Here is a 25,184-nt window from a genome sequence, read left to right on the forward strand (position 1 = left end):
GTTAGTGGACGCTCGGGTTGTGGCTGCCTGGCAGATTGCGAACAGTGCTGCTGTGGGCATTTGTGCGCGAGCTTTGGTGTCAGTCCCTGTCCACAGACCTTTCTGGAGGGTAAAGCGGCAACATGTGAAAAACCCACTTCTCCTGTGGAGGGGAACAGGGTGGATGTCAGAAAATCGGCCCCATCTGAACGTGAGTGAGCGGAAACGAGTCACAGACAGAAACAGCAGAGATCCCCGACAGCCGGTTTCTGCCGGATTGCTGCTCACGACCTCTGGTGTCCTGGTCACTGAGTAGGCTGTTTGTTGTGACGCGGAAAGGAAGCTGTAAAAAACAGTAATGCCATTACTCCCCACCCAGCTGCAGTCACGAGAACGTCCCGGAAAAGACGTGTCTTTCCAGGATGGAAAGATTGTTTATTGAAGTTAACACAGATGTGCATTACAGCGCCCAAATCCAAAGCAGGCAGCCCAACACATTTTCACAAACAGAACCCCCGCCCTGCCACCATGTCCCCTCCCAGCCACCCACCTCCCACGGCCACCCACTACCCCGATTCCTGCACTGAGGTAGCTTCCCTGTCTGGAGCCGACTGTCCCGGCTGTGTCCAGGGAGCGTCTTTCTGTGAGACCCTATGTTGCGGTGCTCACACCTGCCAGGGATTCCCGGGAGCCAACTCCAGTTTGTCCGCCAGTGTCCTGAGGACGGGCATGGGGTGGCGCCCCGTGTAGTGGGAGTCCCCGCTGGAGTCTGTGCACATTTCTGCCTCTGTCCCGGCATGAGGTACAGGCAGGTGTGTCCAGCCTCGGGGGAACTGTCTGGTTTCGTGGTTGGCTCCCACCAGCAGCGGCCAAGGCCACACTCCCTGCTTACCAGGGCTCTGGGTCATTGTTCCTTCTGCTGGGGATTGGTGGGATCTCACGGGGGCTCAAGTTACAGTTCCCTGATGGCTCCTCTGGTCCAGGCCTTGTCATCCCTTTGTGACCCCAGGGACACCCTCAGTTGTAGAAACTTGTCCACAGTGTACCCATTTCTAGATTGTGTCCATGGAGTCTGCCCTGTTCCCGTTGGTGGCTGGGAGGCCTGTGTCTCTGGCCAAGAGGACTTATCGCAACCCACAGCTGCATCTTGACACCTTCACTTTCCCTCTGCGTGCCAGGAATGGGTCCCTCCCCGTCACCATCTGCAGAAGTGGCCACTCCAGCCGGCGGCGGAGAAACTGGCACCGGGCAACCTGGAGGGGACGCCCAGGGCCCTGCGCAGCGGGGGAGGCAGCGATGTTGGGGGCGCCAGGAGGCTGAGCCCTGCGCCCCGGCTGGGAATCCACAGCTCTGGCCTCATTTGTAGCAACGGAGGTTGTACCAGATTTGGCACTTCGATGAATACTTGAGAAAAACAATCCCCCTTTCCATAAATACCTCCTCTAGAAACTTACAAATGAAAAACAAAGAAAATGGAGCTGTTTAGCTGGAGCTGTGGTTAGAGCCTCGAGCAGCCTTGCTGTGGCTCTGCCAGACCCCGGCCAGGTGCCCACAAGGGCCCCTCCATGCTGACGTTTGTCACCTGCCTTGTCAAGGTCCTGTCTGAATGCTTTGCCTCACTTTTTCTTAAAAATTCACATTTCTGGTATTTAGCAGTGGTAAATGGTATTTAGTGGGTACTTGCCATGTGCCAGGCACCATATGAGACCCGTGTGTGTCTTCTATGTCTTCCCTCTGTGTTTCTCACACCCAGGTGGGGTTCGCAAGTCTGGTCTGGTCTGGTCCAGTCTGGTTTGGGTCTGGGTTTGGTTTGATCTGGTCTGGTCTAATCTGGTTCGGTCTGTTCTGATCTGGTCTGGTTTGGTCTGTTGGATCTGGTTTTGGTCTGGTCGGTGTACAGCACTGAGGTCACCCCACGTAGCCTGTTTGGCTCTTGGTTTTCATCCTCATGTCCCGGACTCTCCACCCTGGTGTTTCAGGTCTTTGCTGACTTGCTCTTTGGGTGAGGTGGGGGGCGCCAGCGGGAGGCGGTGGTGGGCACCCACTGCTCTCCCTTCCGCCAGCTGCACCACCTCGTGAGCGACGACGTCTGCCTGAAGGTGGTGGAGCTGTACCTGACCGAGAGGAAGCGGGGGGCTGCTGGCGGGAACCTGTCCTCTCGCTGCGTCCGTGCCGCCAGGGAGACCAGCTACCAGTGGAAGGCCGAGCGGTGCATGGCCGACGAGAACTGCTTCAAGGTGGGGGGCTGGCTGAACTCGGCCACATGCTGGGCCATGGGAGCCTGGGTGGGAGCGAGAGGGGCGGCCTGAGGAAGCCCCCCGCCCTGGTGACAGCAGGGGAGCACCGGCTGCTCGCACTCCGCTCTGGAGTCAGGCCTGGGCTGGACTCTGGTTCGGCCACCGGGCAGGCCCAGATACCACAGCTTCATGTGCTGAGCCCAGGAGGGTCCTCTGTCCCACACGGAGGAATCAGGGCCTCGGGAAGATGGCAGAGGCGGGGTCCCGGTGGCCTTGCACCCTTGTCCTGTGATTGGCCAAGCTGTTCAGAAGTTTAGGCTGCTTGTGTCCCAACCCCCGCCAGGTGATGTTCCTCCAGCGCAAAGGGCAGGTGATTATGACCATCGAGCTCCTGGACACTGAGGAGGCCCAGACAGAGGACCCTGTGGAGGTCCAGGTGAGGCCCCGGCCCCGCAGTCCACGCTGTATGCACACGGTGGGGGGCAGGGAGCAACCGAGGGCCGCAGTGTGGGGCTCCCACCCCAAGGGCCCCTGCTTCTGCTAGCCAGGCAGCCGCAGTGTCCACCCGGGGACCCTCACTGCGCATTGAGCACTCTCATCTGGGGAACCCAGCAGGGCTGGGGGTTGCCTCCCTCCCTGCCCCTTGGCCTTCCGTCTGTGCTCGGTCTCCAAAGAGCAGGTGACCCCTTAGGAGCCGGCGGGTGTGTCCGAGGGCAGGAAGGCAGGAGGGTGGGCGAGAGCCGGGCTGCCACCCCGCCTTCCCCTGGCCCCGCTCCAGGGCATCTCCAGGGCACGTGCCCTCCGCACCCCATGTCTCTGGCTGAGGGCTCGGCATTCTAGTTCCCAATCACCAGGTGATGACCCACCTGGCCCAGACTCCAGGTCACATATTCCACAAGCACAGATGTTTCCCCACTTGCCTCCGCCACCCTGGTAACAGTTAAACACAGACTGGCACTGTCCCCAGGGCAGTCATGGAGGCAGCTGGGGGTCCTTGCCAGCCCTCCTCATCCCCCTCCTTCCTCCTGTCCACGGCTCCTGCTTGCCTTTGTCTCCCATGCCTGTGTGCCTGTCACTCAGCTGGGGTGGCCGAGGTCATGTCCTGGGGCTGCCACAGCAGAGGGTCACAGACATTGCTGGGAATGACAGGAATTGGTTCTGTCACGGTTCTGGAGGCTAGAGGTCCAAAGTCAAGGTGTCGACAGACGCCACCCGCCCCCAGAGGCTGTTGAGGTGGATCCTTCCTTTCTTGCCTTTTCCACCTTCTGCTGACTCCAAGCATTCCTTGTCTGTAGCTGCGTCACTCCAGTCTCTGCCTCTGTGTCCATGTGGCCTCGCTGTGTGTTTCTGTGACTCTCCTTACAAGGACATTAGTCATTGGATTTAGGGCCCACCCTACTCCACGATGGCCTCACCTTGACTAATTATATCTACAAAGACTATTTTGTAATAAGGTCACATTCATAGATACTAGAGGTCAGGACTTGGACATGTCTTGTTGGAGGATGCCACTCAGCCCACACAGTGACTAGCTCGCCTCACCTGGCTTGGCACGTTCCAGGTGTCAGCACCAAAATTCCCATGTGCTGAGAACCCCTTCCCACCAGGATGGTGGGTCTGCACTTAGCTGCCTTAAAACCTTTCCTGGAGCCAGCTGTCTATAAACAAGTAAGTAAGTACATCAAAAATATGATTGCTAGGGCCAGGCACGGTGGCTCACACCTGTAATCCCAGCACTTTGGGAGGCCGAGGCAGGAGAATCGCTTGAGACTAGGAGTTTTAGGCCAGCCTGGGCAACATAGCAAGACCCTGTCTCCAAAAAACAAACAAACAAACAGAAAACCACAATTAGAAAATAGAAAAATTACCCGGGCATGGTGGTACAAACGTATAATCCCAGCTTCTCAGGAGGCTGAGGCAGGAGGATCACTTGAGCCCAGCCATTCAAGGCTGTAGTGAGCTATGATCACACCTCTGCACTCCAGCCTGGGTGACAGAATGAGACCCTGTCTCTTAAAAAAAAGAAAAGGAAAACTATGATTGCTGCTGCTGCCTTGTTGTCCTTAACTGAAGCAGCTAAGATCTGTGAAGCAGGGGCTAGAACACTGTGTCTGCCCAAGAGCTTTCTGGAGAAACTGAAAGATGCCCTGTGTCTGTGGTGCTGGCTTGGGGTGGGGGGTGCAGGGCCAGTAGGCTCCAAGCCTCCCTCAGGAGCTGGGGCTCCCCTGCCACTCCCCCAGCAACGAGGGGCTCCCTTTCACAGCACCCCTCCCTCCCTGCCTCTGGGCTCTCAGGCTGCAGGGCTCCCCACCCAGGAGACACTTTCAAAGGCAAGAGAGTGTGGGGGCTGCACACTCTGCCACTTCGGGGGACTTTACAGGAAACATGGTTTTTAATTACGAAGTTTGACTCTGGAGGAGACTTTGGCTTCAACAGAGTGGTGAGCAGAAGGTCACTGACGCTGCAGGCCATGCCCACCCTGTACCTGGGCGGCCCCTGCAAGCCCTGCCTGTCACTCACCCCAACTCGTACCTGGTCTTCTACCTGTCGTTTGTGTCCTGGTGTCTCTTTCTTTCTGTCCGCTCTTGGCCTGGACCCTGCTCTGTGTGTGAGGAGCCCCCCCACCCGTCTCCCCCTGTGAAGTTAGCATGTGATGAACACAGAACTGTCCTGACACAGCCTGGATTTATCTACTGAGGCACAAAATGCCAGTTCCATAGTTGTCTCAACCACAGCCTGGCTGTGCCTGTCCTGCTGTGGCCGAGTCCTTTATCGAGAGCCGGAGCCTGGGGGTTCTGGGGTCCCCATCACAGATCAGAGGCCTCAGCAGCTGCTGTTGTCCTCATATGCTTTGGGGACAGAGGAAATGAAACCCCCCCAAGCTCATCAGGGTCAGAGAGGCCTGGGCCCTGATGTGGAGTTGTCACAGGCTGTGTCTCTCCCTGTCCCCAGCACCTGGCCCGGTATGTGGAGCAGTACGTGGGGACCGAGGGTGCGTCCAGCTCACCCACTGAGGGCTTCTTCCTGAAACCTGTGTTCCTGCAGAGGTGAGAGGCCCCAACGCTCGCGTTCAGTCCCTCCATATAGTCCCAGGGAACCCCCATTGTCCTCATGGAAGCTGGACATCTGGGAGCACTTCTGAGCACCCGCATGTGCTGAGGTGTGGCCCTGCCCGCCTGGCGCCTGGGTCTGGAGCCAGCAGAGTGGTAACCCCAGGGCAGTGAGGGGTACAATCTGGGGTGGGGGTCCTGCTCTGAGATGCCACAGTGTGTCAGCGGGTGGAGAGTGAGTGCCCATCCCTGAGGCAGAGGCTGCCAGAGCCCGTAGGGTCAGGGCAGAGGTGGGTGGGAGGGGTCTCTCCCATTGCTTCAATTTGCATTTCCCTCTACCCCTGGGAGGTGGCACATCTTCCACTGTTCCTGGGCCACGAGGGTTGCCAGGTCTGCAAACCCTCCCCTCTGCCCTGCCACCGGGCCCTCGAGTCCATGAGGCCTCCCCTCACCCCCAGGAACCTCAAGAAGTTCCGCCGCCGGTGGCAGAGCGAGCAGGCGCGGGCCCTGCGTGGCGAGGCCCGGAGCTCCTGGAAGCGACTGGTCGGGGTAGAGAGCGCGTGCGATGTGGACTGCCGCTTCAAGCTCAGCACGCACAAGATGGTGTTCATCGTCAACTCTGAGGACTACATGTACCGCCGCGGCACCCTCTGCCGCGCTAAGCAGGTGCCAGCCCTCCTGCCACGTCCTGGGGCCTGGGTCTCCCCATTGTTGCCCCCACCTCTCGTCCTGGGGTCCTGGGGGTGCCTGGGCCACCCTGATACCCAAACCCCTCCCCACAGGTGCAGCCGCTGGTGTTGCTCCGCCACCACCAGCACTTTGAGGAGTGGCACGGCCGCTGGCTGGAGGACAACGTAACAGTGGAGGCAGCCAGCCTGGTGCAGGACTGGCTGATGGGTGAGGAGGACGAGGACATGGTGCCCTGCAAGACGCTCTGCGAGACGGTGCACGTGCATGGCCTGCCCGTGACCCGCTACCGTGTGCAGTACAGCCGCCGCCCGGCCTCGCCCTGACCTGGCCCGCCGCAGCTGGCGCCTCACAGGGCACCCACCTCCCTCGGCCTGGCCCCATCGGGGGCGTGTTCACTGACAACTTGAGGGGAGCGTCTCCCAGCCCCGCCGCTGCGGGACAGCTGCTCCAGAGCAGGGCACCGCCTCCCCCAGCGCCTCGGCTTCCTATGGACCCGTCACGTGCCAGCCTGAGCCTCCTGCCCTCGAACCCTGGGGCTCAGCCCCCGCCACAGGGGTGGGTGGGCGCCCTGGCCAAGGAACAAGCGACTGTGTTTGTGCACCTGCCCTGGCCCCGTCCGTCCTTCACACGTGCCAAACCCCCGGCAGGCAGCACCACTGTCCTGTATTCATAGGTGTCCTGGAAAAGTGGCAGATGAGCCCCTCGAGACACACCCTTGGGAAGGTGTCCGAGAGACGAGGAAGGAGTCGGGCCCTGGGTGGACCCGCTTGAAAAGCGAGTCCTCTGGGAACACGCTGAGAGCTGCCAGAAACGCCGAGCCGATGCCCAGGGCCCTCAGTGAGCCCTTCAGCCACACCGTCGGGTCCCGCTTGGCAGTGAGGGCCACGAGCAGGCAGGAGGAGCCTCCGGGAGCCCCACTCTGGACAAAAGAGATGCTGAACCCCATGTCGGCTGGGCCCACGGGGGCAGCTGTCTGCTTGGCCGACGTTCCTGCCTGGCCCGCGTGCCCCCGCCGTAGGGAGGGCTCGGCCACGGGCGCGAGGTGGATGGGGCCTAGGGAGACGCACACGCACAGCATATTTATTCCTTTATGCTCTCAGTGCTTGTAACTTCTGCAGCCAAGTCCCGGGCTCCTTGGGGATGAGCTCTCTCCTCATGGGACTCTGAGTGCCACCCTGACCCCCCATTCCTGCAGCTGCCCCCGAGGAGCCAAGTGTCCTCCCACCCATCCCAGGCCCGTCACAGGGCAGCCTGGCCTCTCAGCAGGCCATTTGGTCCCTTTGTGAGGGGCTGAGGTGACTGTCCCGCAGAGGCTCTCTGTGCCAAGAGTCCCGAGCGGCTGGGGCTGGGGTGGCCCAGACCCGTCCCTTGCTGAGAACCCCAGCCTGGCCCTGGCACCTGCACACCTGGGGCGTCTCCATCCACAGGTAGGCCCGGAACAACCACAGCCCTCGTCCTCATGCCACAGAGCTGTGCCAAACTCAAGGTTCCAGGAGGTGGCCACATGTTTCTGGAGGTTTCCTAGGGACCTGGGGGGATTCTGAGGCTGACCCGCCTGCCCACGGCCATCCCCGGCATTTCCCCAAGCGTGACGCAGGCACTGTGTGCACACGCATCCTGGTTACCCCTGGGGTTCCTGAACCGGACCTTGGCCAGCCTGCCCCCCGGGGGGCCTCATGGGCCATACCCCAGGCCCGGAGATCCCTCAGAGCCCTGCCTTTGTCACCCCAACCCCTACCCAACCCCGCATGCTTCTAGGGAGCGTCTCTTTTCCGTTTTTTGAGGAATTTCTGTTCCGGGTCTTGCTATTCCTTTGCAGATGTTTTGAATGTAGTTTTCCTTTTCTATTTATTTGCACATTAAAGTTAAAAATTAAATATTGATGTAAAGCCCTGGGGTTCTGTTGGTCACTTCCTGCGAGAATCTTGACAACTTGCCACTGCCAGGGGAATGGCCTGGACTCGCCGTGAGTGAGGGAGCGTTGAGTGTGCCTGCCTGGCCCCTGGGAGCCCCCAAACCCTGCCCCAGGGTCCCTCGAGCCCTCTCTGTACAGTGGGTCCCTTCAGATGGCAAAGGCGGGCTCTACCAGGGTCATCACACACCCACCCCTGCCTCGCCACAACATGGAAGTGTTTCTAGAATATTCTTGCCCAACTCAGTTTTCACATCGAGTAAAAATCACAAATGTCTCCTTTGCTCTAGCATTGTGTGTATGACATCTGATTTCAAGACCATAGTGTTTGCTCCGAGCTTTCTGTGTCCAGCCTGTGCAGCCAGGCTCGTACCGACGGAGGCCCACACCTGCAGCCCCACAAAACCAGTCTCTGTGCTGGTCCCTGGTCCCCTCCCCAGCTGTGTCCCCCACCCGGAATCTCACCTCCTGGTCTTCACTGTGGTCGTGTCTCCTCCTCTCCAGGCCAGACCCCCCCCCCCCGACACCGCCCCCGGGTCCCCACACCGGCTTCCAGGTGATAGGAGCCCACACAGCTCTGCTCCTGGCCGATACCCCTGGAGGGTTCTGCAGCAGAACTGGCTGGTCCTCCACTCTGTGGGCTTGCCACCTCTCCAGGCGCTGTCCCCAGCCTCCCTGGTGGCCGTGTGCACACGGCACAGCTGAGCTGCCCTGGCAGTGTCCGACTGCACCCCCCACCAGAGGGTCATGGATGCCAGCCCCGGTCTCCTGCCTTCAGTTGGGGGAGTGCCCAGGACCTCTTCTGGGCCCCCAGACTGGCCTTCCTTGGGAAAAACAGGAGTGGCGGTGGCCTCCAGGAGCCAAGAGCAGGACCTGAGAGCTACCATGCCTGGGACCGGAATTCTGCCTACGGCCAGGTGAGCTCCAAAGAAGACACTGAGATACGCAGATGGGGATGCACAGCCCTGCTGACACCCCAGTCGCAGCCTTGTGCGACCCCAAGCAGAGGACCCGGCCTGCCAGGCCCCAACCCCTGACCTGTGGAAACATGAGGTCACGAAGACTTGTTGCTTGGAGCCGTGTCACGCAGTGATGGAGAAACAGCCTCATTCATAAAGCAGCCACGTGGCCGGCACCGTCCCTTCCACCTCCTTCAAGTCTGGTGCGTTGGCCTGTTGCTAGTGAACTGTCTCGCTGGCCGTTTGCAACTTAGAGCCAGCACTTTATAGCGATGGCCCTTGCTGAGAAGGAGGCTGGTGGCTCCAGAAAGCAAACTGGATACCACCCAAGGATCGTGCTTGTTTGGCATTTACCCAAAGGAGGTGAAAACTGGTGTCCCCCCAAAAACCTGCACACGGAGAGTGACAGCAACTTTACCCCATCACTGCCCAAACTTGGAAGCTGCCAAGACGTCCTCCGGGAGGTGAATGGATAAACATTCACCTGGTGCTACATCCAGACAACGGAATATTATCTGGCTTTAAAGAGAAATGCACAATCAAGCCACAAAAAGACGCAGAGGAACCGCAAACGCGTATTACCGAGGGAAAGCAGCCCGTCTGAAAAGGCCACAGACTGCACAATCCCAACTACATGACGCTCGGGGAAAGGAAAACTGCAAACGGCATAAAGACCGGCGGTTGCCGGGGGCTGGGAGGGAGGGATGAGTGGGTGGAACACAGGGGATGTTTGGGGCAGTGACACTATTCTGTGTGACACTACAATGGTGGGCACATGTCATTAGGCATTTGGCCAACCCACAGAATGTACTGCACAGAGAGTGACCGCTAATGTCCATCAGGGGCTCTGGGTGACAAGGACATGTTGGTGCAGGTTCGTCTACAGCAACAAATGCACCACTTGGAGGGGGGGGTGTTCAGCAGGCTATGCACATGTGGGGACAGGGGCATGTGGAACACTCTGGACCTTCCACTCCATTTTGCTGTGAGCTTAAAACTGCTCTCAAAAATAAAGTTGAAAAGAAAAAGCAAGTTGACCCAACCAAAGTCAGTCTCAGGATCCTGTGGTGGGGCTGGGCCGGGCTGGGTGGGAGCCTGCGGGCCGAGGTCTTGGGCACGAGACTTCCCGTCCCTTCCAGGGCCTTTGGGATCCAGGCAGGGCTCCTGGGCCCAGCTTGGGTTTCCGACTCTGCCCCACCCTGAGGTTGTCCACCTCCTTCTGAGTGGAGTGTCAGCCCTTAGTACAGTTGAGCAAACAGGCTCAGATTTGGGGCTCCAGACAGGCTGGCTGGACCCCAAGCCTTGGTTCTTCCATGGCCACCTATGCGACCCTGGGTGTGACCATTGGCCCCTGGTGACATAAGGTCATGGCACCCTCCTCCCTGCCCAGTCCAGGGGGTTAAAGTCCTTGCCCAGAGGGTGAAGCCCAGCCTGGGAATGAGGGGAGGTGGCGTCACATTTGTGGCATCTAACTCGGCCGCCACCCTCGATCTTTCAGTGGAGACACTGAGGCAGGAGAGGGGGGCTGTGTAGGGACCACTCCCGAGGGCTTTCAGAAGTCCTGAAGGGTTGGAGGGTGAAGAGTCCAGGACAAGCCACTGACCCGTGTCTGTTTGCCAATTTCCCTCCATTTAAAATTATTCGAATTGCTGGAAAATGCACATAACAAAATTTACCATCTCACCGTATCTCAGCGTTCAGCTCAGTGGCACTGAGGACATTCATGATGTTGTGCAGCCACCGCCGGAGCGTTCTCACCTTCCCACACTGACACTCCACCCTCCCCGCCCCTGGCACCCACCATGCCACTTTCTGGCTGTGAATCTGACGACTCGGGGACCTCACATACGTGGGGTCACACAGTATCCATCTTTCTGTGACTGGCTTATTTCACCGAGCAGAATGTCTTCCAGGTTCATGTGTCAGAATCTCCTTCCTCTTTAAGGCTGATAATAGTCTGCCTTTAAAAAAATAAGTTTTTATGATCAATAACAGGCTGAAAGAAAATTCCAACAGTACAAATGAGAACATGTAAGACACCAGACACTTGGGTTCCTCTCCCCAAAAGCAGTTGTGCCTAGCGTCCTCTGGGAGGTGCCTGGGCACAGCTTGTGCCTGATTACGATGGCATCACTGTCACCTGAGGCCCTGCACCTTCGCTCGCCGCGTCTGGGGTTCCCCATCCACCCCATTCTGGTACCGTCTTTCTCGGAGAGGCCGTTGCCAGGCACTTCCTCGCTCCGCTGCCATGAACATCCTTGCACAGATGTCCTCCTGTGCGTGAGTGACTGACTGGCAGAAACTCCCCGACTTGCAGCCCTTGAGGCTGAGGGTGTGCGGTCACAACTTCTTCCGTGCATAGTCACCGAGGGCCCTGCCCCGGCGTCGCCAGGCTGCCGGTGTTTCGAGCCTGCCCACCCGGTTTCCCCGATCTGCTCACACAGGAAGCAGGGGGCCCAGGCCTGGGTTTCCCCTGTGCTGAGCGTGTCCTCGGCCACCTGCTTCCGAGAGACACAGGCGTGGAGTTGGATTTGTCATTGGTGGTGGTGGAAACTGCTCAGAAACGGGGGGCGAGGCCTCTGGCTGAGTGTCCTGCCTGGGCGGGAGCGCTCCAGGCCTCAGTTTCCCCTCCCCAGGTTGGGGGCTGATTCTGTCCAGGACTCTGCTCAGTCACTTCCTGGCTGGTGCCTGAGTCCTTGAGTGTGTGACTGGAAGATCAGGGCTGGAACAGGCAGGAAACTGGGGCCGGACCTCTCCCCCATCCCTAGTTCACTTTATCTTCCCTGCCCCTGCCCCACTGCCCCCCACCTGGTCCTCCTGCTCCCCCAGGGCACAATAGGTCCTGTGTGCAGGAAAGAGAAAGGGCCTCTGAGCCCCAGTTTCTTCATCTGCACAGTGGGCGTCCCCACAGGGCAGCCGGGAGCAGGGATGTGCGGGGGGTGTGTGTGGAGGGGCTGGAGGAGGGAATGCCACCTCCCTTGGTGGCCACCCACAGTCACGCCTGGGGTCCCAGGCTGAGGGGGGACCAGGACAGGAGCAGAGGGGCTTCAAAAACCAGGACAGGTGACTTCCAGGGGGCACCAGCAGGGTCCCCTTGGGCCCCCAGGGTAGTACATGGTCAACATCAGGGACTGGCTGAACAGAGACCCCCGCCTCCCTGCAGCTGTCCTCAGCAGACCCCAGACTCGCAAGGCACCCCTGTCTCTGCACCTCACTTTGCTCCTGCCCAGGGGGTGGTGCAGGGGCAGTTTGGAGTTGAGGCAGTGGCGAGACAGGGCAGCCCCTGTTGAGGATCCTAGTACTTCAAGGGTTGCTGCTCACCTGCTCTGACCTCGGACCCAGGCAGGCAGGCCTCTTGCTATCCTGCCCAGAGACAGGGCGTGGGGGCGGCTTCAGGAAGACCCAAGGGCCCCCGACATGGGCAGAGGCTGGGGTGGGGGGGATGGTACCTGGAGGGTGGGGCTGTCACAAGAACGGGCTGCAGATGTGACCGGGCTGGACAGGGGCTGGGGGTGGAGCCTGCAGCCTGGGACCCCCTCTAGCACTTGGGCCCTCGGGGAAGTGCCTCAGCAGGACAGAGTGACCCAGAGCGGCCTGGCCTCCTCCTCTGGGCCTCCCACGGCTGACCGAGGGTTCGAGGGGGCAGGGGAAGGGGCTGTGCCTTCCTGGGTTATCTCCCGGCACGGTCTGCTCCTTGGCCCAGGCTCCGGAAGCCGGGCATGGGGGTCCGGCGAGGCAGGAAGCCCAAGGCCACAGCCCAGAGCAGCCCGAGCAGAGCCATGTGGGGGTGCCTGCTCCTGTGGCCCCCGGTGCTGGGGCTTGGCCCAGTGGGTAGCACTCAGACCCCCAGTGTCTATGATGAGCTTGTGAGCACCGGAGGTGCCAGTGCTGAGTGACCCTGGCCCCAGGACCAGAGAGCAGGGACATCAGAGCTGGCAGTGGGGGGGGAGCCAGGGAACTTGGGGACCTTCAGCCCAGCCCACCTTGCACCCTAGCCCTGACCCCAGACTCTCAGCACCTCTGTCCCCACTGCCCTCCTGCCCCAGAGTCAGAGGCTGACCATGGCCCCCTCTCTCCCCAGACGGCTTACTGGGTCCCACGGAGGCCACAGCACCCCCGCTCCCGGTCCACCCCCTCAGCTTCCCAGGACAGGTCTGTGCAAACGACAGCGACACGCTGGAGCTCCCAGACAGCTCGCGGGCGCTGCTGCTGGGCTGGGTGCCCACGCGGCTGGTGCCCGCCCTGTACGGGCTGGTCCTGGCGATCCGGCTGCCTGTCAACGCGCTGGCACTGTGGGTGCTGGCCACGAAGATGCCGTGGCTGCCATACACCGTGCTGCTCATGAACCTGGCAGCCACTGACCTGCTGCTGGCCCTGGCGCTACCCCCGTGGGTCACCTACCACCTGTGGGACCAGCACTGGCCCTTTGGTGAGGCCGCCTGCCACCTGAACACAGCCACGCCCTACGGCCACATGTATGGCTCTGTGCTGCTGCTGGCCGCCGTCAATCTTGACCGCTACCTGGCCCTGGTGCACCCTCTGCAGGCCCACGCCCTGGCGCTGCCCCTGGCCCTGCAGCAGCAGACCTTCCGGCTATCGTACTCTGGCCATAAGCTCTGCCACGACGCGCTGCCCCTGGACGCCCAGGCCTCCCACTGGCAGCCGGCCTTCACCCGCCTGCCGCTGCTGGCCATGCTGCTGTGCGACAGGGCCACCCTGCGCACCCTGAGTGCTGCCCGCCAGCGCTACGGCCCTGCGCGGAAGCTGGCCGCACCAGCGCTGGCCTCAGCCCTGGCTTTCTTCGCACCCAGCAACGTGTTGCTGCTGCCGTGCTACTCAAAGCCCAGCCCGGACGCCTGGGGCAACCTCTACGGCGCCTACGTGCCCAGCCTGGCACTCAGCCCCCTCAACAGCTGCGTGAACCCCTTCGTCTACTACTACGTGTCAGCTGAGTTCAGGGACAAGGTGTGGGCCAGGCTCTGCCGCCGGCCACTGGGGGGCACGTGGCCTCCAAGGCCTCCGGGGAGGGGGGGCAGCTGCAACACAGGCACCCACTCCTCCTCACTCCTCTAGCAGCCCTCCCAGGAGGGAAGGGAGGAGAGAGTTGAACTGGAGAGAGTTGAACTGGGTTGAATCTGGTCCCCCCTCCAAGTTCACATCCTTCCTGGGATCTCAGAACGGGACCTCATTTGGAAATAGGTCGTTTCCACTGAAATTAGTTAAGACGAAATCACACTGGCATAGGGTGGGCCCTAAATCCCACCTGAGTGGTGTCCTCTAAGAGCAGAGGACACAAGGACCTGCCACGTGACGACGGAGGCAGAGATCAGAGTGATGCGACAGAAGCCAGGGGACACCCAGGATCCCCAGCAGCCACCAGAAAAGCCAGGAGAGGGTCCACAGCTGGAGTCTCCCTCCGAGCTTCCAGAAGGATCCAGCTCTGCCAACACCTCAACCTTGGACTTCTGGCCTCCAGAACTGAGACAATAAATTCCTTGTGTTTGAAGTCACCGGTGTGTGGTGCTTTGTCACGGCAGGAATCCAAAAATGGGTTAAATGCATGTTCCCAGGCCCAGTCTCTCCAGCTTGGCTCTCTGGGCTGGCTGGAGCAAGCACTTGATGCCACAGGGGCCGAGGTGGGGACAGCCGGGACTGATGCGCCCGTGGCCCTGCCACAGGGCTGTGCCCAGGAGGAAGCTCAAGTGCCCCTGCCCCATAATGCCCAGTGCCCAGTGCCGGGGCCCCAGGTGGCCCAGAGCCTGCTTGACATTCTTGTGCCCAGAAGCCCAGATTCTAGCTTTGGGATGTCCCTTGAGCAATCAGAGTGCCCACCCACATACACTCTGTTCCCCCAAACCCACCAGTAGCATGACTCAGCCTCCTGCTGTCCCTCCAGCTATGGGAGACCATCCCCTTTTCTCCCTTGACCTGTGGCCTCATTTTTCTTTTCACTTTATGTCAACTTCACCGTGGACAAGATGGGACAAGAGGGTGGACAGTGTGTGCTTCAGGAGAGTGCGGTCAGGGTGCTGCAGCCCTGGAATCCCCCCCACCCCCAGCTGTCTGCAGCCTGCTCTGAGCTGTGCTGGGGACACCCGAGGCTGTGCCTGTGCAGGCCAGGGACACAGCAGGACACAGCTGCAGCCTCCAGCACACCCCCTGGTCCCCTGGCCCCCACACCACCAAGCGTCACAGGGCAGAGTCAGGAGCCACTGGGGCCTGAACTGAGGGCACCAGCCCCCCCGCCAAGCCAGGGGCTGTGGGGGCCATTACCGGGTTCCCCAGTGGGCCTGTGTCTCTGATCAGCCCAGATGCCGGGTGCCAGGGACACAAACACATGTACATGTACAACTGAGGAAATGGAAATGAGATCAGTGACATAGATCTGTGTCAATATCCTGGTATGATTATTTACTAGAATTTTCCACGATGTTACCCACAGGGGAAGGTGGGTGTGAAGGGTCCTGGGTCCACTCTGTATGATTTCTTACAGCTGCACGGGAAGGTACGATCACCTGGGGGTGCAGGTGTTTGACAGCCACAAACCCTCCTCCCACCTGCTCGGCAAGTCCAGGCCACAGATGAAGACAGGCTCGGGAGCCCACGGCTGCCAGGGGGGACTGGTGGCTCCAGCCCCGTGTGGAATGGGCTCAAGGCCTGGGTGCTGCCCTCTGGCTGCAGGAGGCCTCCGCCAGTCCATGACTGTGGAAATAAACTTTGATTTTACCAACAGCCTGACAGGAACAGGCTGACAGGAATAAGATGCAGCCACAGGGTGTCGTCTTGCAGGGAGCAGGGCGGTCGTTAGGAAAAGAAGCCGCTCTGGCTGGCCAGGAGAGAAGAAAGCCTCCATGGCGCTGCCGGGCCTTCAGGACAGGGCCCTGCGTGCCTTTCTTGCACCTGGCCCCACCTCCCCATTTAGACGGCACAACCCCACCTGAGAAGGGGCACATGTGGCCCAGGCCTGGCACCTCATGACCCTGGCCCTGCCTCTTCCAAATGGGCCACGGTGATGCATTGAAGGTGTTCACTTGCAAGGGTGGAGTGGAGCCGTTTGTCTCAGGCCACTGGCCAAACAGAACACTACTCAGGAATAAAGGGAACCAACTGACCAGGCGAGGTGGCTCATGCCTCTAATCCTAGCGCTCTGGGAGGCTGAGGAGGGAGGATGCTTGAGCCCAGGAGTTTGAGGCTGCAGTGAACTATGATGATGCCACTGCACTCCAGCCCCAGGTGACACTGTGAGACTCTGTCTCAAAAAAAAAAAAAAAAGGAACGAACTATGGATATACCCAACAACATGAGAGAATGCAAAGGAATTACACTGAGTGAGGAAGAAACAGTCTCAAAAGGTTACGTGTTCTTAGATTCCATTTACCTAGCATTCTTTTTTTTTTTTTAGAGTCAGGGTCTCATTCTGTCACCCAGGCTGGCAAGATCATAGCTCAATGTAACCCCAAACTCCTGGGCTTGAGTGAGTAGCTCGAACTACAGACACACACCACCATGCCCAATTTAAAAGTTAAAAAAATTTTTTTTTAGAAATGGGGTCTTGCTTTGCTGCCCAGCTGGTCTCATGTGATCCTCCCAGCTTGGCTTCCCAAAGTGCTGGGATTATAGGCATGAGCATGGCTTCACCTAGCATGCTTGAAGTGACAAAATTGCATAGAGGCAGAATAGCTTACAGGTTACCTGTGGTTAGAGGCACAGCGGTGGCACTGGAGATAGTTAGAAGATACTAGAGGCAGGTGGGCAACCCTTGGGAGATTTAGAATTGTACCTGCAAACATTGTAACATGACAAACGGCCATCTATAGCTTCAAAGTCTCTACATTTTAGATGAAGTGAATACAATATTAATGCTGTGAAAAAGTTAAGGATGTATATTGTGATCCTCAGAGCTACCACTAAAAAATGCTAAAAGGCAATAGCTAAATTCAAATGAAATTCTAAAATAATATTCAATTAATTCCCAAGAGGGTATGGACAGAGGGGCCAGAGGGAATAAACAACTGAAGTATTGAAATGGTAGCCCTAAACCCAGCCCTATCGATAATGACATCAAATGCACGTGGACTAATCCTAGTGCCTTGTGGGGGTGACATAGCCCTGGACCTCAGGGACTGTGGTGACCACTGATGGGAAGAGTATCCTGCCTGCTGGGTTTCCTGAGTGGAGATGAAAACTTGCCTTTGCCACTGAGATGGGGAGGGAGGGCCTGTGCCAAAGAGACCCTGGCCGAGGAGGGCCCCAGGCAGAGAGAGCCCAATGCCTGAGGTAGAGCCAGTGACCAGGAATTGCCACATACCCATGCCAATGTCATCTACCTTTTACTGAAACATCTTGAGTTGAATTTTCTCTCGCTTATACACAAAAGATTTGCCTCCTCCAGGAAGCCTGCCCTGTAGCCCTCTCCCAGTCTCAAGCGCACAGGGCTCCCTGACCACATGGCAGCACCTTACACAGTTCTCTCCGGGTCCTGGGATGGGTCTGTCCTGGGGTCAAGCCCTCAGGAAGGTTCAGGCTCGGGGCTCCTGTCCCCCACGGGGCTGTTCCCCAGTGTGTGCTGGGGGAGGGGTGTGCAGTGGAGGGAAACCGGATCCCCCCAGAAACTCCAAGGCTGACCCCTCTCTTTGAGTGGCTCCCACTGCCTGTCTGGGGCCAGGGCAGGTGGGAGGTTGGGGGTAGGCCCAGCTCTCACCTGTGCTCCCACCCTCCTTCAGGCTAGGGGTCTGAGTCCACCGCCTCAGGGCCGGCTCCGCTCAGCTTCACATCCTGCTGTGGGTGCCCCAAGTCCAGAGGGCCTGGGTCATCGGGGTGGGTGTAGGCCGCAGGGGCCGACGGCAGGGGCTGCTCTGGAGGGAAGGGCGCTGTGGGGGAGGGGATCGGGACTGCAGGCAGCCCAGCGGCACCCAGGGAGGGGAGCACATATGTGGCCCAGAGCAGCAAACGTGGGAGGTGAGAGGCGTCACAAGGCGGGGGCAGGGATCAGTGGGAGAGGGCAGGAGACCAGGGCAGGGACTGGGGGAGTGGGGGGCACTGTGGAGAAAAAATAAGTGGGAGAAGGGAAGGGGGGGTGGGACAAACAGGCAGAAAGGAACCAGGAGCCCATGTCGAGGGGAGGTGAGAGGGAGGACGGGGAGGTGAGGGGAGGTGAGAGGGAGGACGGGGAGGTGAGGGGAGGTGAGAGGGAGGACGGGGAGGTGATGGATGAAAGGATGGATGCACGGCCGGCGGGGGCCGAGGGCAGGCGGGCGGGGCGTGGGGTCCTCACCGAGGGTGCAGCGGCTGGGGGGCGCTGGCTCCAGGTGCCCAGCACTGCGGCAGGCGGCCTCCTGCAGGCGGCAGGCGCTGGTGTAGACCGCCCCGTCCGAGCCGCACACCGGGGCCCCGCGGGCGCCACAGTCGCCGGCGCAGCTGCATCGCGGGACCGCCGCCCCCTCCTTAGGGGCCACCGCGGGGCCAGGCTCGCCGGGGGTCCAGCCTGGGGGACGAGGCAGGGTCGGTGGGGCACGGTGACCCCCAACCCCGTAGCTTGCACGCGTCCCACAGGGCCTGGGGGGGAGAAGTCCCTGGGGGCGGGGACCACGCCCCACATAGGGTGGAGTGGGCGCGACAGTTAATGAAAGGTCCTGATCTCTGATCCTGTGGAATTTCACAAATATTGCCTAGTACTTAGGAACTTAGGAAAACAAATTTTTAAAACTTTTAAAATAACCCAAACTCATTCCAAGAAATCTGGAAAAATTTTAAAAAGGGCTCTGAGGGACCCCCCACCCACCCCAACCCCTCCACCCCGGCCCCGCTCAGCCCCGCCCCTCGCACTGACCGACTCCCCAGCAGCCTGTCCCCTTCCATGCAGAGGACGCGCGGGGCCACCAGGAGTCTGCGTCCTCCTGACCTCACTGTGCGGCCCCTCCTCTGCCCAGACCCCAGGGATGCCCCGGCAGGTGCGGGTGGCGGGTTTGGGGTGTCCCCCACACTCACCGGGGGCCCCAGGCTGCGGTGCGCTCCACCTCGTTACAGGCGGGGCCGGAGCACAGCTCCCGGGCGAGCGGGCTGCGCACGCTGACGTTGTAGAAGCTCGTGGCCTTGAAGGCTGCGGGACGAGGGATGACAGGTGGATGACCGACCCGGGCAAGGGGTGACAGGGCGAGGGCTGGGCTGGGCGCAGGGGGTGCGGGCCTACCGGGCTCGTAGTAGTCGTACACGGACACGGGCAGTGCCGACGTCCTGCCCACCACGTACTCGCGGAGCGCCCCGAACCTCACGCATGTCAGGCACCGGCTGGGGATCTGCGGGGACAGCGGACACGCTCGGCTGGGGCCACCGTGTGTCCCTCTGCTCTGTGACGCCCCAAAGCATGGGCCCAGAACTGGCTGATTTAGAGGTAGCCAGGAGGCTGACACACAGAAACCCGATCTCACTTTTCAATTCTTGGGGTCCTCAGTTGGACCTGCCCGGTGTCAATCCCTTGCTGCCCACACAGGCACTTCCTCACTGTGCGCGTGGCATGGGGCACATTCACAATCTGCGCAGCCATCACTTCTATCTAGTTCCAGAACAATGTGTTTCCCAGAATAGGACGCCCTGTCCCTATCAGCAGTCACTCCCTGTTCCTCTCCCCACCAGCCCCTGGCAGCCACGAATCTTCTTCCTGTGTCTCCAGATTGGCCTGTTCTAGACACTTCTATTGATGGACTCATACACTGTGTGGCCCTTTGTGTCTCACTCAGCATCCTGGTTTTGAGGTTCATCCACATTGTAGCATGATCAGTGCTTCGTTCCTTGTTATGGCTGCATAATATTCCACCACATCCCTCTCCCCATTTTTCCCACCAAGCGCCATACATCTGGGACATAGAGCCATCAGCTCTGCCTGGAATTTATCCTCCCTGTGTCTTTTTCAAGGTGCAAGACTGTGGGGAGCTGCACCAGTGACCGCTGTTCCCTCACCAGTGTGGGCAGCAGGGGAGCCTCCTCCACCAACCCTGGCCAGCTGTACCTCATCAAAGTAGAAGACTACTCTGCGTCCAGCCACCTCGTACCTCCTCATCCCGATGTGCTTGTCAAAGAGCAACTGGAGAGGAAGCCAGAGTCAGGGTCCGCTCAGCCCCTCTGCTCCTCCCAGATCTCCGCATCCACACTGGTCAGTGGGAGGCAGACCAGGCCCAGAAGGAAGCTGAGGCTCTGAGAAGTTCAGGAACTTGCCTGTGGTCATCTGTCAAGTCCCCATGGGCCAGGGTCTATGTGCACCTGGCTGGGGCCAGGGGGTGATGATCAGTGCTCCCCAGGCCCTGTCGGGCCCCCCAGCACCTGGGAGAGGATGCTCAAAGGCTGGGTACCCCTGCCCAGAGAATCTGCCTCCCTCCCTACAGCCTCCCCCAATCCAGCCCCAGGACCAGGTCTGGCTTCTCTGGGGCCCATGAGGCACCCGGCTGAGCCCTGCCAACTGCTCTGGCCTCACTGTGCCATGTAACCTCCCTTCCCAGCCTGAGACTTCTCTTTAGTTTTTGATACAAAAGCTTATTCCCACTCCAGGGCCCTCTGAATTGGCCCTTCCCCTCCTCTGGTGTTCCTTCAGCCTCCCCATCACCTTCTCCCGCCCCACCAGCTCCTAGGTAGGCCCATCTTTGTGCAGAAAGGCAAAACAAATACAAACAAGAACAAAAAACCCACGATATTTTACAAAGGGCTGAGCTGCCAGCCAGCCTGACCCTGGGTGCCCACTGTCCACAGACCCCGCCAGGCCCCTGCCCTCCTCCACTACCAGCACCACCTTACCTGCTCCAGACTGTCGGTGTCCACCCGGAAGCCCGACAGCAGGGGCACCTCAAGGACAGCCATGTTGGAGGACCCTGCATGCAGCCACCTTCCAATGACAGGGGAGACAGAGAGGCCCTAGAACTCCAGCCCCAAGGTTGAATTCATGGTTCCCCTCTCTGCCCTCTGGAGACCACCCAGCTGATGTCCTGGGGACACCTGCCCTGGGTTTGGCCGGTGGGCCATTGGCACAAACATTTTTGGCTTGGTCAGTTCAATCAGCCCATTTTACGGCCAGAACACTGAGGCGAGAGGGAAAGGGCTTTGCCGAGGGTTCTAGGCCTGACCCAGGTCTGTTGATGGGGGGCCATGGCCCTGTAGGGCAGCTTCAGACCAGGTGCTCAACCACTGCCCCCCTGGCAGGAGACCCTGGGCAAGTCACTTCCTAGCTCCAGGTCTCAGTTTCTGTAACATAGCGGGAGTGGCTGACTGGGCTTTCTGTGGGGCCTGCTACATGCCAGGCCCTTCCTGCAGGGCACTGGGGACAGGGAGGGGAGGCTGACATTCAGAGTGGAACCTGCAGGCTGTGGGCGGGGCAGGTACCTGGGCTGCTCTGATGGGCTGTGGGTATCACAGGTATCATGGCAACCACTGACCCACCCACCTCTGGGCTGCCAGATCATCACTATGGTGATGAGCATCCTTGTCACCATGGCAACGAGCATCCTCTTTGTGGATGAGGGGCCCTGTGGCTGGGTATCAGGCTCACTGCTGGAAACCAAGGGGCCTGGAGCTGGTGTAGTGAGAGGGGCCCAGCACGCTGGCCACACACAGCTGTCCATCACTGGCATCTGCTGTGTCCATTGGAAAGCATTTGCTTTTCTTTCATTCATTTCAGAAACCATCACTGAGCTCCTGCCTGGAAGCTCCCCCTGGTCCTGGGAGGCCATCCTCCACCTACAGCACTCTCCCGGGTACCAGCCAGCGGGACAGGTGGCCTCACCTGGTGCACACCTCCAGCGTCACCTTGTATTCCTGGTGATGCTGGTCCGCTGCAGGGTCATCATCGTCGGCTGGGTGCCGGTCCCCTCGGGGGTCCTCGGCAGTGACAGAAGCGGGCGCAGCAGGTGGGGGCCCTTGGACTTCAGGCTCCTGGAGGTTGACAAGCAGCTGGAAAGCCGGCTTGGCCACCGGGTTGGGCACATTGTAGGTGACGTCAACCTGGAGGGTATTAGAGGACTGAGGCTTAGGGGCCCCAGCCCTGCCCCACAGGTGTGGGGTAGGGCAGGAAGGAGATGGGGACAATGAGAATTACGATGGCAATGACATCAATGACAGTTCTAGGGATGACCATTATTCCTTTTAGCCTTGAAACCACAGACGCGGGTGGAGGTGCCATGGTCAGCCCAGCTGTGCAGGTGCAGGTGCAGAGCTGCGCTCAAACCTCATCCTAGTGCAGGGTTCTCTCTCCACGCACTGCGCGGTCTGGGCTCCCATTGCAGAGACAGGGGGGCGGAGGCTGGCAATTTGCGCTCTGACAGGCAGGCAGAGCCCACGAGTCCTGCCTGCGCCAGCCCAGCTGGGGGCTAAATCCGAGAACGTGGAAGGTGGGGCTTGGGCTGAAGGGTGAGAGCTGGGGGAGTCCAGGTGGGGTGTCCCTGTCCAGGCCACAGAGGGGGAATAACCTTGACCCGTTGCTTAGGGTCTGCTTAGGTTCAGAGACCACTGGACTGAAGGTCAAATGGATTTTCCTGGGGGGATCCTGAGCCCCCACACCTGATGGCTCCCTGACCACCTGCCTCGGGCATGGCGGGCTGCATACTAGAGGGCTGAAAGCCTGCCTTGCAGTCTGGCCTGACGCTGAGCTCAGAGCCCTCTGGGGGTCCCTGGGGTTCCAGATGCCACTGTGTGTGGCAGGGGGGCCAGGAGAGGACAAGACCCAGAGTGCCCTACGGTCCCCAAAGACTCACCTGCATCAGGCAGCAGCCATCCCCCCTGGCACTCACAAACAGCCCCGTGGGGAGGCTGGGAATCTGGAGAGAGAAGTCACTGTGAGGCCCTGTCAACCCCACTGCCGACACACACCCACCCCAGCCCACGCTGTGTTCCGGGGACACGCACCGCCGCCATCTGCAGAACCTTCTGGTTGGTCCCGTGCAGCTTGAAGGTCTCCTGGTAGTCCAGGTTGGTGGAGGCCAGGGAGACAGTGAGGTTGATGTGTCCGGTATAGGACAAGATGGCGTACTCAGCCAAGGCCTGAAGAGCCACACAGGTATCCTGGGGACAGAAGGGGGAGGCTGCCATCAGCCCCGAGAGCAAGTTGGCCAGAGGCCCCTTGGCCCCTGTCCACCAGTGGGGCTGGAATGGAGACCGAACCTGGCAGACACCCACGAAGCTGGGGGTCCTGAGACAGCCAGGTTGGCGTGTCCACAGAGGTAGGGGCTAGGTTCTTGCAGAGGGTCCAGCTGCACTGTCCTTTGTCCCTTGTCCCCCATCCCTGCCCTCTCGGGGTCCGTGCCTCCAGGGTCTGCAGGTGAGAATGGGCCTGACTGCCTGGCAAGCTCAGAGCCCTGGACTGTGGCAACCCCACCCTGCCCCACCCTCTGGCCCCGCCCAGCTCACCTGAGTGGAGGAGAAGCCCCCGAGTGCGTTCCGCTGCTGGGACAGCCACTTCACCACAGGCAGGGCGGCGGCCACGTCGCCCAGGAGGGTGTAGGTCAGAAGGGCGTAGGCCGTCATTTCCACCTCGGCTGAGACCACTGCAACAGAAGAGGCCAGCGGGTGCCCTTTCGATACTGGCACCCAGGACCCAGTGCCATGGAGACAGCGGCCAAGGCAGGCACCAGGGAGCCAGTGGCCAGTACCTGACATAGAGACCCCATCACTGTAGCTCAGAAATGCATCCTTGTCCATGTCCCAGGAACTTGTTGGGCTCCAGTGGGTGACCCCATCTGCAAGGACAGGATTGGTCAGGGGCCATAACCCCACCCAGGCCTCCGCCTGGCATCCCATTGGTGGGTGTCCGTGCATGTGGTCTCAGGAGGAGAAAAACTGGGGTACTGGACCTCAGTGGAAAGAGAGTGCCGGGGGGAAGACAGCTGGGACAGGAAGGGCCTAAGAGCTCCATCTCAGATCTGCAAACATGTGGCAGCCCCAGCCCTTCCCATGCCTCTGGCAGACATACTATTCAATGGTCTCCTTCCTGTGCCCCTGGCAGACATCACCAATCAATGGCTTCCTTCTTGTGCCCCTGGCAGGCATCACCAATCAATGGCCTCCTTCCTGGCTGGGGCCTGAGGTAGCCCCAGATGTTCCCACTCAGTGCCCAACAGTGACTCCCCACTTTCAGGGCTCCAAGGATTCTGAGCTCCCATGGGCTGTAAAGCCCTCAACCCCAGAGAGAAACCAGCCCTCCTTCCTACATTCCACCCACACTTGATCCTGAACATTTAGTCAGGAATAGACACTGTCACTCATCCAATTGGGTGTTTTAGAATTTTGCATTATTACTATTTTTTTTTTCAGACAGGGCCTTGCTCTCTTGCCCAGGCTGGAGTACACTGGTGTGATCACAGCTCACTGCAGCCTTGAACTCGTGGGCTCAAGGAATCCTCCTGCCTCAGCCTCCTAAGTAGCTAGGACTTAGGAGCCGGGTGCCAGCATACCTGGCTAACTGTTTTATTTTAGAGATGGGGTCTTGCTGTGTTGTCCAGGCTGGTTTCAAACTCCTGGGCTCAAGCTGTCCTCCAGCCTCTGCCTCCCAAAGTACTGGGATTACAGCCATGAGCAACAATGCCTGGACTTTAATTTTTTTTTTTTACTAGGTCCACAGGGGGCTGCCCCACATGGTGGCTTCAGGTGTTGGCGGGAGGGTGTCACCTACTGTGCATGATGGCCAGGCTGCGGAGCTTGTGTAGTGCCTCGGGGGCTGCCGGGCTGCGGAGCAGGGTCAGCACGTAGGCAGTGAGGGCACAGCTGTAGGGGTCCGTGGCCAGGGGCATGCTGGACTCCAGAAAGCGCCTCGCCTTGGCGATGGTGCCCCTCTCCTCCTGCAGGAAAGGGTGGGAAGGGGAAACCTGGGAGGCTGCCCTGTCCTCATCCAACCCACCACACACAGGCTTCCTTGGGGAGAGCCCTGGATGGCTCATTGTCTCTCGCTTTGCAACCATCTGTGGCTCCCACTTCCTGCAGACTCAGCTTTCAAACCCCATCTCCATTCTTTTAAGTTCAAGCCCCAGATGAGGTCTGGCCAGAATGCTTGTGTGTATAGCAAATGAGCACAGAGACATCCTGGGGGAAGTGGGCAGAGCCCTGGCCACCCTGTCCCACCATGCCCCATGGCCAGGTCTTTGTTAAGACATCTGGCTTCCACCACCACCCTGCCCAGGCCCTCCTCATCCTCCAGGCCTCGTCACCTCTTTGGAGAAGCCCACCGACCCTGCTCACACCCTGGGAATGTGAGCTGCTGGAAGACAGGGATTGAGTCCATGTTCTAGCAATGGGCTTGGTTCAGAGAAGTTGCCCAATAATATTGATTAAATGGAAGAAATGAGTGACCAGGAGAATGAGTGAATTTAAGAAATGGGCAAAGGTG

The 25,184-nt window shown here is 59.7% G+C and overlaps 3 protein-coding genes across 5 annotated transcripts in view; 2 read left to right on the forward strand and 1 right to left on the reverse strand.

Annotated features, from left to right (window-relative positions):
- The window catches only part of SIN3B (SIN3 transcription regulator family member B), a 41,323-nt gene extending 33,478 nt beyond the window's left edge, over positions 1–7,845 (forward strand). For all 3 annotated transcript variants that reach the window (XM_045551519.1, XM_045551524.1, XM_045551527.1), the window contains 5 exons: positions 2,043–2,216; positions 2,560–2,652; positions 5,169–5,263; positions 5,725–5,932; positions 6,049–7,845. In XM_045551519.1, the coding sequence (XP_045407475.1) occupies positions 2,043–2,216; positions 2,560–2,652; positions 5,169–5,263; positions 5,725–5,932; positions 6,049–6,279 (801 nt within the window). In that variant the 3' untranslated portion in view covers positions 6,280–7,845. The remainder of the gene's footprint in view (positions 1–2,042; positions 2,217–2,559; positions 2,653–5,168; positions 5,264–5,724; positions 5,933–6,048) is intronic.
- A 4,761-nt stretch (positions 7,846–12,606) lies between these two features.
- On the forward strand, positions 12,607–13,900 carry F2RL3 (F2R like thrombin or trypsin receptor 3). The gene is made up of 2 exons (XM_045554363.1): positions 12,607–12,714; positions 12,932–13,900. Exons 1-2 carry the CDS (start codon positions 12,607–12,609, stop codon positions 13,898–13,900), a joined length of 1,077 nt encoding a protein of 358 aa, XP_045410319.1.
- A 948-nt stretch (positions 13,901–14,848) lies between these two features.
- Positions 14,849–25,184, reverse strand: part of LOC123640082 (C3 and PZP-like alpha-2-macroglobulin domain-containing protein 8) — an 88,744-nt gene continuing 78,408 nt past the window's right edge. The window contains 16 exon segments of the mRNA XM_045554465.1: positions 14,849–14,994; positions 15,101–15,178; positions 15,268–15,342; positions 15,765–15,910; positions 17,529–17,682; positions 18,102–18,323; positions 18,828–18,926; positions 19,017–19,122; positions 19,833–19,907; positions 20,612–20,699; positions 21,594–21,811; positions 22,561–22,623; positions 22,712–22,867; positions 23,213–23,349; positions 23,455–23,541; positions 24,474–24,639. Coding sequence (XP_045410421.1) covers positions 14,849–14,994; positions 15,101–15,178; positions 15,268–15,342; positions 15,765–15,910; positions 17,529–17,682; positions 18,102–18,323; positions 18,828–18,926; positions 19,017–19,122; positions 19,833–19,907; positions 20,612–20,699; positions 21,594–21,811; positions 22,561–22,623; positions 22,712–22,867; positions 23,213–23,349; positions 23,455–23,541; positions 24,474–24,639 — 2,016 coding nt within the window.

This window comes from Lemur catta, chromosome 1 (assembly GCF_020740605.2).
Source record: "Lemur catta isolate mLemCat1 chromosome 1, mLemCat1.pri, whole genome shotgun sequence".
In the NCBI taxonomy this organism is placed as follows: domain Eukaryota; kingdom Metazoa; phylum Chordata; class Mammalia; order Primates; family Lemuridae; genus Lemur; species Lemur catta.